This window comes from Tribolium madens, unplaced genomic scaffold, assembly GCF_015345945.1.
Source record: "Tribolium madens isolate multiple individuals breed KSU strain unplaced genomic scaffold, Tmad_KSU_1.1 Scaffold_2;HRSCAF=44;Tcas5.2_LGX, whole genome shotgun sequence".
NCBI lineage: Eukaryota > Metazoa > Arthropoda > Insecta > Coleoptera > Tenebrionidae > Tribolium > Tribolium madens.
Genome location: NW_025400995.1, coordinates 2,167,091 through 2,185,593, shown reverse-complemented (window position 1 = coordinate 2,185,593; position 18,503 = coordinate 2,167,091). Strand labels below are relative to the sequence as shown.

The 18,503-nt window shown below is 32.8% G+C and overlaps 2 protein-coding genes across 3 annotated transcripts in view; one reads left to right on the top strand and one right to left on the bottom strand.

Moving 5' to 3' along the window:
* The first annotated feature begins 222 nt into the window (after window positions 1-222).
* Window positions 223-4,791, top strand: LOC123006197 (serine/threonine-protein kinase 3). Of its 2 annotated transcripts, none has more exons than XM_044400488.1 (8): window positions 223-365; window positions 492-1,012; window positions 1,062-1,349; window positions 1,399-1,532; window positions 3,563-3,728; window positions 3,780-3,859; window positions 3,915-4,091; window positions 4,141-4,791. In XM_044400488.1, exons 1-8 carry the CDS (start codon window positions 352-354, stop codon window positions 4,297-4,299), a joined length of 1,539 nt encoding a protein of 512 aa, XP_044256423.1. In that variant the 5' UTR covers window positions 223-351; the 3' UTR covers window positions 4,300-4,791. The 2 variants fall into 2 exon arrangements, with proteins under 2 accessions (XP_044256423.1, XP_044256422.1); XM_044400487.1 differs by having other exon boundaries at window positions 3,780-3,865.
* A 115-nt stretch (window positions 4,792-4,906) lies between these two features.
* The window catches only part of LOC123006198 (transcriptional coactivator YAP1-A), a 14,408-nt gene continuing 811 nt past the window's right edge, over window positions 4,907-18,503 (bottom strand). Inside the window, exons 2-6 of the mRNA XM_044400489.1 lie at window positions 18,317-18,503; window positions 7,687-7,826; window positions 7,394-7,525; window positions 7,070-7,333; window positions 4,907-6,500 (exon numbers count right to left, since the gene is read on the bottom strand). The exon at window positions 18,317-18,503 is cut by the window's right edge and continues 53 nt beyond it. Of these exons, the coding sequence (XP_044256424.1) occupies window positions 6,298-6,500; window positions 7,070-7,333; window positions 7,394-7,525; window positions 7,687-7,826; window positions 18,317-18,503 (926 nt within the window). The 3' untranslated portion in view covers window positions 4,907-6,297. The remainder of the gene's footprint in view (window positions 6,501-7,069; window positions 7,334-7,393; window positions 7,526-7,686; window positions 7,827-18,316) is intronic.

Here is an 18,503-nt window from a genome sequence, read left to right as displayed (position 1 = left end):
AAAACATAATAATTGATTTGGCACATTTTTTAGAAGTACTAGTTTTGCCCACAAATTGTTTTTGTGTGAACTATAAATGGAATAAAAGTCGTGTTGACAAACAACTGAATATTGAAATCAAAATTATGATGAATTCGTAATTTCTAGTCATTGTTATAGTTTTTAAATTTAAAATTGGAATGATTTGAGTGATTTGACGCGGTCCACAGTTGGCAGCAATGTGTCTTGTGTAGGCAGATTCGCATTTGACTGTATTCAACATGGAGATTTTGATTACAAGAAATAATTTCTAGATAAGTTATTAAAGATGTTCAGTGTGTTTGGTATTAAACGTGATTTATAATAAATAAAATGTCTTCCAAGAGGTAAGTTTTGTAGATTATGCAACTGCTCACCGTGAGTCTTGAAAATTCTTGGAAGTAGCTGAAGTTAACCTATTTTTCTTATTTTTGAACGCTTATATTAAGTTCCTTGACTTGTGAATTTTTTAGTGAATTAAAAAAATTGTCTGAGGAGAGTTTGACTCGTCAGCCTGAGGAAGTTTTCGATATAATATGCAAACTGGGGGAGGGATCTTACGGGAGTGTTTACAAAGCACTCCACAAGGAATCTGGTCAAGTATTAGCAATTAAACAAGTACCTGTGGATACCGATCTTCAAGAAATCATCAAAGAAATCTCAATAATGCAACAATGTGACAGCCCCTACGTGGTTAAATACTACGGAAGTTACTTTAAAAATACTGATCTGTGGATTGTCATGGAATACTGTGGGGCCGGCTCAGTCTCTGACATCATGAGGCTGCGTAAAAAGACCCTCACAGAGGATGAAATCGCCACTATTTTATCCGACACCCTCAAAGGCCTAGAATATTTACATTTACGTCGGAAAATCCACAGGGATATTAAAGCCGGTAATATTTTACTAAACTCTGAGGGACACGCGAAGTTGGCGGATTTCGGCGTTGCCGGCCAATTGACAGACACCATGGCAAAAAGAAACACTGTGATTGGTAGAAAATTGAAACAAGTCACAATCGCGGTATTAATTTTATGTTTTAGGAACGCCATTTTGGATGGCTCCTGAAGTTATACAAGAAATAGGATATGACTGTGTTGCTGATATTTGGAGTTTAGGAATCACAGCCCTCGAAATGGCGGAAGGTAAACCACCTTATGGTGACATTCATCCAATGAGAGCAATATTCATGATCCCTACAAAGCCACCCCCTTCGTTTAGGGAGCCTGATAAGTGGTCACCGGAGTTCATTGATTTTGTTAGCGTTTGTCTTGTTAAAAATCCCGAAGAAAGGGCTAGTGCTACTGATCTACTCAATCATGTATTTATAGGTATTACTCACATTTTCGCCTATTTCGTCTCATTGCAATGAAATTATAGGTAATGCTAAACTCCCTAGTATTTTAAGCCAAATGATTCAAGAAGCACACGAAATTAGAGAAAACCAAAGTTATAGGAATGTATCTTCTGCCGCTAATATTGTAGGAGTTAGGCAGAACATCACTGAAGAATCAGTAAGTTTACAAACAGAAATAAACACCTTTTGTTCAATTCGACTTGATACAAAACGCGAAAGCAGGAGATGAAGATTTTTTAAGACACTCAAATTCTCAATAAGCTGAACATTTAACCCTCCTGAATGACCTGTTCTCCACACATTATGTAACTTAAAATATCGTTTTTAAAGGCAATTTAAAACATAATGAAAAACTTATACAGGGTGATTCATCTCAGCTCCGGTCTTCTGTAGCTCAGTTATTATTTAAGTGGGAATTTTGATATTTTGTAGATTTTATTTATTTTATTTCTATTTTACAGCTCATTTCAGGAAAATATTTTTAATTATTTAAAAACTGTTTTTTTTTTTAATGAAACACCATATGTTTATTGGCATTTTTAATGTAGCTTTTAATTTCAATGTTTTTAAACTTAAACTTCTATTAGTCGATTTTGCTTAGTTTTTGAATTAAATTGTTTTTTTTTTCTCTTTTTAAAAATTTTCTGGGAAAAAAATTTTTACCACTGTAAAGAGGAAAATACGAACTTTGAAGCTAAAAAATAAACTTTTGATGTCTATAATTGATAAATAAATTTTTTAATTTTAAATTAAATTTTAATGTTAAAATGGGTAAGTATACCATAGTAATTCCACCACTGATCACTTATTTGGGATTCGTCCAGAAATTGTAAAAGAAGACATAAATATTGAAATTCGAATTATTTTATTGTAAAAATAAAGAAGAACGGATTCAGTGTAACATAAAAGTGATATTTTTTCTATCCCTATTGGAAATGTGCACTTTTTGGCTATTGAAATAATGATTTTTTTTAAATATTTATAGTTAAATATCTTTTCAGTTATTAATTGTAAACACTTGAAAGTAAATGTTTTTGGAAAGATCATTTAATCTCTTAGAGTCAAAAACAAAAGATAGGGTGTTTCATTTAAGTTATTTAACTTTTAACAAACTTCGTAATTTTTTTAACTTTTCGACTGTAATACATTAAAAAAATGGTATAGTCTTAAAGTTCGTACTTTCCTCTGTGCAGTGGTATTTTTGTTTACTTTTTTACGGCTGTCTTAGCTTTTTGTGTAATAAATTTTGAAAAAGACGATGTTTTCGCCAAAAGAAAACAACTTAATTCAAAAACTAAGCAAAATCGACTAATAGAAGTTTAGTTTAAAAACATTGAAATTAAAAGCTATATTCAAAAATGCCAAGAAACATACAGGGTGTTTTAATGAACCCCTTAACCCCACGCACCCCAACTTTAAATGGCATTACCCTACTTGTGGCACATCAAAGCTTGTATTGCAACTTATTTTTGGGCCACCCTGTATAATCAAAAATATTTTCCTGAAATGCTCTAAAATAGAAATAAAATAAATAATGTCTACAAAATATCAAAAATCCCACTTAAATAATAACTGATGAATCACCCTGTATTGTTTTTCATCATTTCAATTTTTACAAATACTAATCTCTAAAGATAAAATAAAGTAAATACAATTTCAAGCAGTTTTCGGTAAAAATGTAATTACTTAATAATAGTACAGATAAAGGGTGTCCCAACGGGAGGTATAATTTTAATTTTTCCAAAAAAAACCTCACTTTTTGCTTAAAGTTTTAATTTTTATTTCAAAAAGTTCGAACATTGCCATTAAACATGGAATACAATATCTGTCAAATGCATTCTTTTACGGAAATTTTGGACATTTTCACATAAAGAACAAAAAGCAAAAAAAAAGACAAAATGTCTCAATCATTTTGGGAAAGTGTCGGCTTCACCGCCCTTCCTGTTTTACTTTCGTAATTTTTTAAAGAGTTAATTAATTTAAATGTAGTTTTTCACACCTATTTGAGTTATTTCTACTTAAAAAATGGTATTTTGCAGCTACTGTAGTTACTGTTTTTGTTTATTAATTTTAAATAAATAATGAATAATGAAAAATAATGAATTAAGCGTGAAAATAAATCAAAACATGCAAAAACTCATTAGAAAAATGTTGGTACTGTAATATACTATTTGGTGTGTTTCCCAGGATGATGAAGTAGCTTTAGGAAATCAGACCATTCTTCCTTGTACAGATGAGGGTACATTAGTGCCGGGCAAAGGTGGTACCTTGCTGCCTGTATCACAAAGTGGTACCTTAGTAGAGCTTGGAACCATGGTTATCAACAGTGACGTTGATGAACAAACCATGAAACGTAAGTTTGATAAATTCTGCAGTCATGTGTAATATGATTTGGTTGTTTTAGGGCACGATACAGGGTCGAGTCAGGGTGGGAAAAAATACCGACCGTTGTTTTTGGAACACTTCGACAAAAAGGAAGCGGAAGTAAAGGTAACCCTCGTTGTTATAAATAGATAAATTGTTTTTTGGTCGAATTTAGGGTAATGGTGTGGTGACTCCTACGACTCTGGATGGTCCAGAAATCGTGCCTGATGAGCAGCGTTTCCAGAGTCATTTTCATGTACAGTTGAATCAAGTGCCGTCGCCTCAACAGGCTCAACCTCAAGAACAAAAAGCACAATTTCATCGGCCTTTCTCAGACGGCGATTTTGAATTTGTGGGTATTTTGGTGTGTGAAGGTTTGGGTTTGAGTTGTTTGTTTCTAGTTGAAGTTTTTGAGTTTTGAGGAGTTGCAACAGAGAATGGCCAAATTAGATTTAGATATGGAGAGAGAAATAGACGAACTTCGTAGAAGGTATCAGATTAAAAGACAACCGATTTTAGATGCAATGGATACGAAGCGGAAACGACAACAGAATTTCTGAACAAACAGGTTGATTGTTGCAATGAAAATATGGTGCTCAAAAAGTTAGGTTATTATATACTTGCCATTTAGTTTATCTTTGTTATTAATTTAAACAAAACGCTTTTTGAGCCGAATATTGTTAGAACGTGGTGAGGAAACAAAGAAGTGTTCCTACTTATTGTACTTAATCAGTTACGTACAGTTCGTGTCATTATTTGGGACGTACTGTATATTTTTAATATGTTATTCCCGATTTTATTTCACTAGATTACTGTTTTGCCATACAGGATGCACCAATTTTAAACTTTTAAGTTCATTTTTCATTTTAATAAAAATTGATTGCCTTCAGTTTGAGCTTTTATCAGTGTTATTTTTGTACAGTCATTTTTAACTTTGTGTAACTCTAGGTTATAACCTGTACGATAAGTACGCTTGCTGTGCCTTTAGTAGTTATCTAGGATTAAGTACGAGTGTAATCATATTTTTTGATCAAATAAAATTCATAACTAACCATTTTTTAATTCAATTCAAAAAAAATTCCAAGAAAATAGAAAATATTCTTTTGGAGCGATTTTTGAGGATTTTAGGTCGTTTTTGACGATTTTTCCGTATGCCAAACACCGTGGTTCAGAAGTAACATTTTATATACTTATTTCCAATATATTTACAATTATAATCTAATACAATAATTTCACAATAAAACAATAGGCCAAGCAAATGACATTTCTTTTATTTTCAATAGAACCAGTCATAAAATATTGAAAGCTTAACAGAAATGAATTGTGGAAAAAGTTTAGTACCGTTGCACAATTTTTTTGTAATACTGTTAATTATTAAATGTTTATCCAAAATAAGATTCTTTTCCTCATCAGCTTAAAATATTTCTTCCGTCCTATTTAAAATGCTTGATTGGCCCACAAATACATGATCAATCTCATAGTACAGAATGAAAAATCAATGTTAGTAGCCACAATAATTGATTGCATTGAGTATTGCTTCTTAAATTGAATAATTTTGCAGCTAATAACATTATTGCATTTACCTACAAAAATATTCAAGTGCCGATTTTGATTCTGATGCACTATGTGTAAAAGGTCTGAAAGATTATTTTTCTGGTCGTTTTTTAATCACAGTTGTACCAAATTGGTGGTTGAAAAAATCTTGTAGTTATCACGTGATACAATAAGCACTTATACACTAAAGTAAATGTGAAAGGCACTGTTACATATATGTTAGTGTAAAATATATTTTAGAAATTGTAAAACTAAGACTACAAGTAACCGCTGTCAATAAAATATATACATATACGTTACCAATTAAAGGCACAAAATGGAGGGATTAGTTTAGTGTGAGCATCTTGTATTTATACGAGTTGAATCCAACTTGAATGCAACAAGTCTGGTCCTGGGAGGAGCAGGGGTGCATTGTACATACAGTAACAAGTAAAATTAAATAGGTATACAATTAAGTATTCCTAACAATTAAAATTTCAATTTTGCGAAAACATTATCACAATGTTAGATTTGGAACAGAGGTTAAAAACGTCATATATGATATAAATAAAAATTGTTAAATAAGTAACTCTAAAACACAACAATAAATAAATATGTAATTGAATTTTGATTCTCAGTACTTAATAATTTGATATATTTCGTCAAATGTTTTTGACGAAACATCTCAATCTGCACCAAAAGCACTACAATTCTAACTTAAACATTACAAACTATAAAATACATATGTATGAAAAAACATACCCAACAGTAATTGATTTGAGAATTACAAATGCGATAAATGATAAATGTAAAATTATAATAACATTAAAAATATGTTTTGATTATTATTGCCATTTAAAGCGTATTCAAATGGTATATATATATTGCAAAAATTATGTCATTAACGGTTATAGAAGACAGTCTTATCCATTCCAACTGTCAAAACTCTGTCTTACAAAACATCGCTAAATTTCTATCAATATAAAACATTCTGATGATGATGAGCTACTTAAGTAGGCACTTTATTACAACCAAATGAGCACATTATCGGGCTTTGTAACCGGTGGATTTATTAACGATTGTACATCATCGTCTAAAATGACAGTCGGGAATTCTTCACCCAAATCAGTCGGAAACTCCTCTCCCAACTGAAGTGAAGGCACTAAATCTTCTGTACAATCGAAAAAGTCCTCAGGCGTGTGAGGCATCGAATATGTTGTACCCAAACCTGCAAAAGTCAATAACCCTTAGAAAAAGGGAGAATTGCGTGACCAACAAAACACACTATTGATCAAAACACTCGTTAACACCGAATTCTTCATCAAAATGGCGCCAAGCCAAATTTAAATCTTCTCACATTCTTTTTCAGTATGAAATGATAATCGTTTGGAAATATCGGCGTAAACAAAGCAAAACAAAATTTTTCACCACATACCTAACGAAATAAGTTTACCAACCTACTCGCCAATTTCGACCAGTTTGAAACAATTTCAGAACCGAAAAAAACACAAAAAATAAATTAGAGTAGGCGGTGATTAAAGTCCTTCAGGTGGCAATCCTGATTTTTGACATTCAAATGTCAGCGGAAATCTGACATTTTGAGTTTATTGTTGCAATTTATTAGAAAACTGCGTGTGAATGGTCATTTTCACTTCCAGTTTGTGTGGAAAATTTCCAGGAAAAATTGTTGCCAACTATAGAATATTAATCGTCGCCTACTCTAATTTATTTATTTTAGTGATCAAATGAGTGTTGAAGTTTCAATTTTTGAAGAAAATTTGGGTGTTTTGTGTTTACCTAAGCCGCTGTCTGCGGATTCCTGCCTGGAGTGGTCGTTTAGAAAGGGATCTAGTGCTAAGTCGTTGGAACTCCCTCGCATCATAAGTTCCTGTTGCATTCGAATTTCTTGCTGTCGCAATTTCAGTCTGTCACGTTCGAATTGCAACAGTTGTAGTCGAAACTGTTGCTGTTTAGCCGGCGATGATTGCGACAAAGAGCCACTTGGCCACGATTGTCCAGTAACTGAAGCCGTTCCGGGAGACCTCTGTTGCAAATGTGTGGCTGCAATAAAAATGAACTGATCGAAAAAGCGCCCGTTTTCGATCTTGTGGCTTAACTTACGAATTCGAGGGTCAAACCACGAAGTAGTACGTGTTTGATGATTTATGAAATAAATTTCTCCCTCAGGAGTTTGTGCCTGCTCCCAACCTTCAGGCAAAGGGCCTAAATCTACGTCTGTACTCACTTTGGCAGCTAGAGAAAACATTTTCCCCAATTTAATTATCAGGATCAGGCTTAAGCAAATGAAGTTCAAAATTTTCAACCAAGACTTTTTTACTTTTATCTATTTTGAACTGCATTTGTGTTTATCATCAAATTGTACCAGATTTGACAAAACCATCGAAATTACTTACGGGGTGTGGAATTTGACGCTTGGGCCTGCGAAACCTGATGAGAACTTAGAAGTTGTTCAGCACTTTGGTGTTGCTGGGCTGCGGCTTGGGCAGCCAAAGACTTTCGAGGGTCTTCCCAAGTTGTGGTCCGAGTTATGTGACTGAAAATGCAAAATTCTAACATCAAAACACCTCAAATTTGTGGTTGGCAATAATAATTTTAATGACATTCGTAATCGTTTCTAAAGTGAAGAAAAATGCGAAAATAACTACTCCCTCATTAGCCAAAAAATTCGACTTGAAACGTCATACAAAATGGATAATCTCGCATTGTTACGGTTCGTTTTTTAATTGATAAGTGCTAAAACAAACACTTGATTATCTATATTCCACGGAAAGATTAAACCGTTGCGATATGAAATCTTGACAAAGGTAATAAATCCATAAAAGAACAAACAGCTTACGTCATAATAAAGCAAGTAAATATTTTTATCCCTAAATCTCAAGACAATCAATTATGCAATAAAAAGTTGGGTTCACACGGCCACAAGTGATTTTTTGGGTCGCACTGAACCAAAACAATGTTTTATTTTTAACTTTATCAATAATGTAAATAAATGCGACCTTTGACCTGGCAAATGAATGAAATTTGATCCACCCTAATGAGTGGCAAAACGTAATTTCTGAAAATCAATGAACAAGAGCTCAAGTTGAGAAAGTTTTCTTGAAAGTATTTTCTGCCAAATATTCTTGGAAGACGGAATGAATGGCACTGAGTCATTGAAAAAGTAGAAATCTACCTGTTTTCAATGATACATCGATATATCGACCTTTAAAGGCCAAGCCAGGCAACAGGAAGTGACACGTGGTTGTAAAAACTGAAAATAGGAGAAAATATGATCCAGTGCCAATAAAATAAATCTCTATTATTAGCCAAAGTTTTGCTTTATCATATTATGTAAATTGTAAGTCTAGTGGGCATAGCTAACATGGCGTCGCTTTGTATTTTGGCGGGTGTGCGAATCAGTGGCGCCAACGTTACCTTAATCAGAATTTTATCAGTGCAATTTGCGCAATTGTTAATTAAATTGGTCAAAAGTGGACGTTAATCATTTGGAAAAATTTATACGACACCTATACCAATGACGAAATAACTGTAAATTGTTATTCTTGTTAAGGAGCAAACTATAATTTATTATTTATTCTCGAATGCGATGACCTTAAAAATGTTACAAAGGAAAGATATGTGTATATCGCGTTTACTTTCTAATAATTGATTGGGATAAAGACCTGTGTTTGCAATCGAAACAATGGAGAATACCTAGGAGTGGAATCCACATCTGGGTGGATTTTAATAACAGTCCACCACATACCTACGTGTATTTGCCTCTTTGAAAAATACATAAATATATTTAACAATCAATGCGTCAGATACCATTTAAGACCACCAATCAATTTTAATTCAACGAAAACACAATATTAATCAAGATGCTGTGAAGTTTGAACTTTAGTCTCAAAAAAAATCAATGGGGCGATACAGAAATCCGAATTTTAATCATCGCTGATAAGCAGGAATCACATGGAAAGTGGATGTAACGACTGATAATAAAATAATAAGCGACGATGTTCAAACCCTAATATTTTACATAACTGGGTTTGGTAATGATAATACAATATGCTGACGCAAGAAACGCCACTAAATGAAAAATTCACGCTTATTACATAAATAAGTGTCGATAAGTTGCAGGAGAGTAAAATAATTTGTGCGATTTTTAATGAGGCAATTGTAGAAAAGAAAGTGCGATTTGGTAAAAGTCCTTATTTAGTTAATTATCGAATTCCCCGTCACATGTTGTGCGACGCCAATGGTTTTCCGGGATAAAAATACCGCCACAAACTAAAAATAACACAATATAGCCACACTTATTTCAAGTAAAAACAGAACATTTAATTTATTCAGAGAAATGTTGTACAAATTCCGATTTAAAAGTTTTGAGAAATTTCACCGACATTAGCTCCGTTACTTTATTCAACTATACATAAATAAAATACAGTACATTCAGCGACATATTTTTAATGTCAAGGACCTTCATTGAATTTGATAACAGGAACAGGGCAATCCGGAGGCTTTTCTCGAGTCACCTTGGAGAGAAAATAGGAAACTGATTAAAAAGTGAGCTCGGAGGTTGGGGAATTTATTTATAATAGCGGTAAATTTTAAACGGGTTAAGGTTAACTCAGTGGGAAAAAATACTACAAACATACGCCATCATGGAAAATGGCCGACTGGGACTTTTTTAACAACCAAAGAAGACAGAACAGAAATTAATAATCATCACACTGTTTAGCGTTACTATCCTATCTACTGCGGAAGTCGACCATCGTTGTGAAAGGATTTGTGCATATGGTACTACGTTTCGTAACTATGATACTGTCGAGCCATAACAGACGTATTATGTTACTTTTAATTCATTCATATACGCATTTACACCCTTCCAATAATAAATCTGTGCAATTACTTATTAATTACAGAATTATCATCAGAAGGAAAAAATTTTCAGTGCCAACGAAGGCCCGAATTTCCTCGAACGCAACCATGTAACAGAATGAAAATAAATAGAGCGTACCACAAATAATTAGTGATAATAATAAGTACAGTTCTTTAAGATAAATAGGGCTAATTTCTTAATTAGCTACTGCTTTGTTCCAGTTTTAATAACCAACTGTTCAAACTAATTGACTCAAAAATTTGGTACCGCAGTTGGCGAGGGTAACATGAATAAGTCCAACCTCAACTTCGTGATATTTTTAATACAAAGACAAAAGTGCTCTTTGCTCATTTCTGACAAGTTTAATTAAATTTGTATACAGGCTGCGCCAGAACTCGCGCCCCAGAGAAAATTTTCAAGTAAGATACCAGGATCATGAAAAAAATTCTATCTGTCAAAAATTTTTGACATTTAACATATTTATGTCTATCTATTCAATTAAAACGAGCCACCCCGAATATCTCAGAAACTAAAAAGACTTTGCAAAAACGCCGAATTTTTAAAGCACCTTCAGTAACCCCTTAACCCCCACGCACCCCAACTTTAAGAATTTAAATGGCACTACCCTACTTGTGGCACATCAAATGAAAGCTTTTTTAGCAAGGTTGTCAAAACTTTTTACCAAAATTGAATCAGACCATCCATTCATGAGATACAGGCTGTTCTAACAGAAACAAACCATCTTAGAAAAAATTTGTAAAAAAAAACCTGAAACAGGTTAATTTTGTTTTTAAAAGGGACATTTTTTGACGCAATTTTAAAAGCACCTTCACTAACCTTTTAACCTCTATGCCACTTAACTCTAAAATGTCAAATAAGCACCAACCACTAGTGATACAAAAAATGAAAACACTTGTTCTCTCTTTAAAAGCTTTTTTCCAAAATAAAATGATTTTTATACATTCATAAAATATCGACAAAAAACTGATCTTTCAGCAGTCAGTATGTACAAAGGAACTTAAGAACTATATTGTTATTTTTTAGATACTTACATTAAATCATAAGAAAAAATAAAATAAAGAAATAAAAATAAGTTTGTTACAGCTTCAATAATACTTATATAACAATATTAGTATGTTTCTTGTAATTTATTTTAATAGTTTTTATTAGAAGTAATTACTCATTAGAAACATTATTTTTTGCGAATATCTTATAAATAGATTCAACTTTAGAAAAGAGGTTCAAAGAACATTTTAAAAACACTTTTATTTGATCTGTCGCAAGTGAGTCATTTGAAATTTCGAAATTGAGGTGGGAAAAGTTAAAGGGGGTGCTTTTAAAATTGTGTCAAAAAATGTCTTTTTTAAAAACAAAATTAACCGGTTTCGTTTTTTTTGCAAAATCTTTCTGGATCCTTGTTATTAGAACACCCTGTATATCGTGAATGGATGGTCTGATTCAATTTTGGTAAATTTTTTTGAAAAGCTTGTTAAAATAGCTTTCATGTGATGTGCCACAAGTAGGGTAGTGCTATTTAAATTTTTAAAGTTGGGGTGATTTAAAAATTACGTCAAAAAATGTCCCCCTCAGAAACAAAATCGACCTGTTTCCGCGTTTTTGCAGTCTTTTTAGTTTCTGAGATATTCGGGTTGGCTCGTTTTCATTCGAACATCCTGTATGTTTTTTTTTAGGATTATTTAGTAAAAGTACAAAAATTTGCCAATAAAAGCCACAAATAACATTAAACAGATAATACTATACTAATAGCCTGTAGTAAAAAAAACTTAGAAAATTATTTTTCTAACAAAAATAAATAGTTAAAGTGCAAAATTTAAACTCTCTTCGAAATTTTTATAAATAGAATTTTTTTAACATTTTTTCCATGTTCCTGGTATCTTACCTTACATGGCATTTTTCTCCGGGGCGCTTGTTCTGGCGCACCCTGTATAGATCCACATGTGTGCAGAGGCAATAAAACAAATAAATAAGGCGCTAGAAGTGTAAATAAGTTCATTATTTTGCTTGTGCATTCGGCAAAAGGTTCGACGTCCGACTTAGGCGCCTAGAATTTTAAAATCTAAAAATATACGTCTCGGCGACTAATTACATGGATGTGGAATAGAAGCCCTAACTGCCAAAATGTATCTCGATTCAAATCAACCAAAGATGAAAAATTCGATTTGATTTAATCCGAAAATTTCTCAATTAAAACAAAACAACTGACTCATGTGCAGGACCGGACTCGAACTGTTGCCAATATTCATAAAACAAGAGTCATTTGTTTATGCAAGACGGTGGGATTTTTGCCATAGACAATCTACAAGTCAATTGTGGTGCCAAAACACTCATTTTGCATAAATTTCAAAGTATTATGTCCCAGTAAATGAATATTTAACAATTGGAATAAGATAAAAATTTAATGGACTATAAACTTATTTTCCCAAACGAAACAGGAATGCGTATTGTGCATTTTTACAATGTTATCATGCACCTGAAAAACCGCGTAATTATGTAACACGAGTCGTATTTCCGTTGTTACAATTTTGATTTCATTTTATTACTCGACATGAGAAAAGTCTTCACAAGGTGGGGCTCTAAGTTCGAATTCCAGGAAACCAAGACGAGGTTAATACGAACTAGATCTGCCACAGTCTCTATATTTAGAATTTTATTGGGAATTTTACTTTATATTGTTTACAGCAAACTAAGAATTGAAATCACCCTGTATCAACTGGAAGCCAAGATCCTTATCTCAGGTTATGTTGCATCTTGCGTTACGTTGTAACTACCGTTACATCATAATACAAATGTCTTTATATTTTTTAAACTTATCCATGTGTAAGTTTCAAATGTATTCCATTAATTGCGAGCAATTTTGATGCAAAATAATTGTAGTTTAAAGAAGAGCAAGATGGCGTATCAACAGACGAGATGACCTTCGCTTTCCTTCTAGCATATATCAAAAAGATATTCGTGTTGTTGGCTTACCTGAGTTCGAGTTAAAACATTTCATTTGAATTTTCGAGAAAAAACGTAACGTAACGTTAGATCTGAGTACAGTTTTGTAAAACAACATTCCACGTTTGTTATTTGCATATAAATCTGTGGAATTGTTATTTTATTAAATTATTCTTATGCTGGCACCCTATTTAATGACCCCTATGTAACATATTGTACATTTTAAGCTTGATAATTGAAAGAACAAAATGGTTTTAACTGGCGCCAAGGAAACGTAAAAATAAGCTTTCCACCCTACATTTCACAAACTGCTTTATAAATAGACAACTTTCTAATAATGTTATGTGGAATAATTGGATTATATTGAATGAAAATTGGACAACACAGTTCCTCTAATTTTTCTAAATCAAGCCACGCCCCACAAAAATAAACGTTATCAGTGAGACAATAGAAAGATATCTTGGTTATATACCATCACCCTGTCACGTGTTATTGTTATTATGATATGTCACATGTTGTTATGATCCTCAGTGTAAACTTTGGTTCGATTGATTGTGATTATTTTTTATCACCGTCGCAGAAAATAGGTGAATTTTGAGACCGGACCGATTACGAAATTCAAGTTTCGCCTAATAAATAATGTGAATGATCTCATAAAGAAAATGTTTACCTTAAAAATTTTACTTTAATATGTTGGTACTATAATAAAGATAAGTGCGCATGGATGCAGACTTAGCGTGAATTATAATGTTTAGTTAAGCTATTAAATATTTAATGGCCCTAAGGTCACTTGGCGCACTATATCATAAAAATGCTCGGAAGGGCCATAAAAAGGCTTTACAGCTTGATACTTATGCTTTATAGGGTTATCAAATTGCAAAAGTAACAATCCCTTGTCCTCTCAAATGTCAAGTAAACACGAATCTGATTATTTTGTATCAACTTGTAACAGATTTGCCAACTTCACGTCTATAAACAGTTTATGGTAAACAATTTTGTTTGTAATTAACGGTCCCCTTTTCACAAGAATTCACTCTTTTGGGAATAGTGAGTCGGAAATCCGACAATAATCCACCGATTTTTAAAAGCTCAGGTGCTTCTAAGAATTGCTTTCTTTTTTTTCTTAAGACCTTGTATTCCTACCTGTCGCTGAACAATGGACCCTACCCTCTTATGGAAACCTAATGCATCCGTCTTGTTGTTAATCAAGAATATTTCGATTAAAAAACGCACATAACGTGTCACTGCGAAGTTAATCCAAATTTTTTCCTTTCATGATCTCTGACCGCAAATATGTGATCGGCCAAATCAAAGCCAGATTTCTGAATGTGTAATAAAACGGATAAAATATGACCACTTTCAATTTTAACAATGGAAATTCTTCGAGTGTCAATAGTTCGGCCAAGAGAAAAATTGCGAAAGGCATTTATTTAAGTTTACTGTAAAAGCATTTTTCATTTTGAACGAAATAACAATCAAAAGTATTGCAAGGCTCGCAATTATTACCTCTTCAAATTTCGCACCGATTGACGTTTTTACGTTTGGTTGTACTATTTCAGAGTTTAACACGAGTTTACCCATTGGCCGGGCCTATTTCCACGCGAAATTTTTTTATTGAAGCCTACTTTTATTCACGGGGACCGAAAAGTTTGCAACTTGCTTATGTACCTTCAAAAAAATATTTATAACCGTGTAAGAATGGTCAAAAATTAAATCCAGAAAAATCATGAGGTTGTCATTTAAAAAAAATTATAAATTTTGCAAACTCAAAAACAAAACAATACAAAATACCAAAAAAAAATATGCTTAAACAACGATCACATTAATAATTATTTTTTGAAGTAGATAGTTTATGCAAAAAACACTTGGTTTCATACTTTTTGTTCACCCTGTATGGACAAAAATGGAGCAGTTTTACTTTTTTTACTTTCGAAAGAATAATGAAATAATGGTCATTAACTCAAAATCATCGTGGTACGACAAAAGTTATTGCTCAAAAACATACTTTAACATTATTGAAATAGACATACCAAGAAAACAAAAAACCTACATAAACAATTTTTATTAATGTTATAATCGACTTTTTTCCAATTTGGTTGTGAAAAGCAATCATTGTGATATGTCATTTTAGTTGTCAAATCGACTCTCCACGAAAACTATAGTAACTCATAAAAATTTGTTTTTGAGTTACGATGGTAGAATAATTGATATGTACAAAAGCAATGAGAAAAATTTTCTTTGAATGAAACCAAAATTTAGACCCTCAGCAATTTTTCTCAAAATTTTATTTTTTGAGTTACTATAGTTTTCGTGGGAGAATCGAAATGCGCTTTATTTTATCACTAGTTATAAAATATGACATTATTTAATCACTAGTGTTAAAATAACTAAAAATAACACTGTTTTCATAGCAACACTCCGACATTAGTATAATTTTGGAAAATTATTGAAATCACAGATTTTAAATTCGAATTTGCTTTTCACAACCAAATTGGAAAAAATCTTGTATGAAACACGATGCAAAATGGCTGTTTTTTTCACACGACAAGTTGGACAATCTTCACGTCTATTGAAAAACACGCCCATTTTGCAACTTGTTGCATAAATATATTTAAAAAACAGTAACAAACGTAAATACAGTGCTCTTTGCTCATTTCTGATAAGTTTAATTAAGTTTGTATACAGGGTCCGCCAAAACTCGTGCCCAGAGAAAAATTTCACGTAAGATACGATACCAGGAACAAGGAAAAAATGTTTAAAAAATTCTCTGTCAAAAATTTTTCACATTTGACATTTTTTATGTCTATTTAATGATACTGATGATCTTGTACAAAAATTTTGACAATAAAAGCCACAAATAACATTAAACAGAGTTATAATTTAGGATACAACTTTCTTGTTTCGTTTTCTAATAGCCTATAGCAAAAAAGCTTGGAAAATTATTTTTCCAACAGAAATAAATAAAGTCAAAATGCAAAATCTACACTCTCATAACTTCGAAATTTGTATACAGGGTTATTCATAAATATGAAGCAATATTTGAACCTCAAAAATGACCTATAAAATGATGTTAATTTAAATAATAACTCGTGTGCTATCTCTACTGATAAGAATTTTACAGCCCTCGGAATGTGGGTAAGGAAATTTTATTTTTTTGTAATAACTTTGGAACTATTTGACCAAATATTATAAAATTTGGAACATTTCCCTGTGACAACATACCCTTTAAACTGGTAATCACGAAAACCGGATATATCCACTCAATTTCCGGTTCCAGCAGTTGCAGGTCACATTTTCTGTGTTTTTCCATTTTTTTGCTCTCTTAACACCATTTTTTTATTGGCCAAATCGATAGAGTAATCAATTTCGATTAAAAAACGCATAACCTTTAATACCCCAAAAATGGACCGTTTCAAAGATATTTTAATTTGCACAACGCTGAAACCAAAAAGTAGGGATTTTGGATGGATATCCACGGTAACAAATGACCATGGTCTCACTAATCGCTGTCAGGCATCTGTCAACTTTGACATTGGACGATTATTAGACAATTAATCGAAAATATTTAATAAAAGAGTCTACCTTAGATTCCAAACATAACTTAGAATAAATCCAAATGGATCTCGTCGCATTTAATTCATAAAAAATTCACAAAAATTTATTGTCAAAGTTAACAGATGCCTGGCAGGGATTTATGTGACCATGGTCATTGGTTGCCGTGGATACCACTTATTCAAAATCCCTATTTTTTGATTTCAGCGTTGTGTAGTCCTCAGTTTAAATTAAAATATTTTTGAAACGGTCCATTTTAGGGGTATTAAAGGTTATGCGTTTTTTATTCGAAAGTGATTACTCTTTAGATTTAAGCAATAAAAAATTAGTGTCAAGAGGCCAAAAAAACAGAGAAACACAGAAAATGTGATCTGCAACTGCTGGAACCGGAAATTAAGTGGATATATCCGGTTTTCGTGATTACCAGTTTAAAGGGTATGTTGTCAGAGGGAAATGTTCCAAATTTTATAATATTTGGTCAAATAGTTCCAAAGTTATTACAAAAAAATCAAATTTCCATACCCACATTCCGAGGGCTGTAAAATTCTTATCAGTAGAGATAGGACACGAGTTATTATTTAAATTAACATCATTTTATAGGTCATTTTTGAGGTTCAAATATTGCTTCATATTTATAAATAACCCTGTAGATAGAATTTTTTTAACATTTTTTCATGTTCTTGGTATTTTACCTTACATGGCATTTTTCCCTGTGGCGCTAGTTCTGGCGCACTTTGTATAAACATTTTGTAACGACTTTTTAAAGGAGAAAATAAAAACAATTTTTTAACAAAAATTAATTTCCATTTATGTGTCCATTTATAGATTTTCCAAAATCCATGTTTCGATTTTTTCACAACCTTAAAATTTCAGCTGAAAGATTTGAAATTGAAACGAAAATTGTTATTACCAGCATAGGAATTAAAATAATATTCTATCATTCATTGAGTTATTTTTAAAAGCTATTTTCGATTAATTTGTTTTTTGCATGTATGCCGCGTGATTTTTCACAAATGTTTGTGACAAATTTCGAATCAAGACTCCACAAAATTTCATAATTTTGAAAAATATCCACGTTGACGTATGTAGAGGTTTCGCGTGGAAATAGACAGGGCTTTAAAGTTTTTTGTAAAAAACGTAGGTAAATATAATATTAGTATTTATTTAGTGTATTACAATGAGAATAGAATTATCATCCGTTTCCTGTGTGTATGTTTTGTTGGGTTGAAGTTTCCGTCCGAGTGCAGGTAATCGAAGTTGATAGAATGTGAGTTCGATACAGATCGGAATTTAAACCGATCAGTTGGACGTGGAACGGTCAGCTTAGGTATGTGATGGTCTTTGAGCGTCGTAAATTGATAGGTAATAATCGAACGGTTGTTGATATGCAAATAACCGAAGGTAAAGCCAAAGCCGTTTCCTCGCTAGAAAGTGGTCGTAACAGGTAGAAACGTTATGCAGATAGTTGTGAAAGCAAGTTGCAAGTTGCAAGTTGCGAGTTGCGACCTCCACGAAAGAGGGCGGGTTGGGAGTACAGACTAGTAATTCTAGTTCAGGTAGAGCTAGGAGGGCCAAAGCCCGAAGCCCGAAGCCCGAATCACAAAGCAACACAACACCTGTTGGTGTGTTTGTGTTCTTTTCTTATTTCTTACTTAAGATAATATAGCTGTCCTTCGGGGGTGCGCGCCTGCTCCCATCCAGTGGGCAGTGGGGTGTTGTCTTCGACCTTGGAGGCGACGTCGTAGGAGCGCTGCTTGATGTGGTGGTGTGTGGCGGCTTGCGCCTGTCCCACGGCGTAGGTCTGTTGCAGGGAGGCGGGCGAGCTGTGGGCCCGGTGGT

What these genes read in the sequence shown, in the direction of transcription:
- LOC123006197 (XM_044400487.1), top strand. An exon ending in ACTCAATCATGTATTTATAG is followed by an intron (nt 1,350 to 1,398) that starts GTATTACTCACA and finishes ATGAAATTATAG; the next exon opens with GTAATGCTAAACTCCCTAGT. An exon ending in AGAACATCACTGAAGAATCA is followed by an intron (nt 1,533 to 3,562) that starts GTAAGTTTACAA and finishes TGTGTTTCCCAG; the next exon opens with GATGATGAAGTAGCTTTAGG.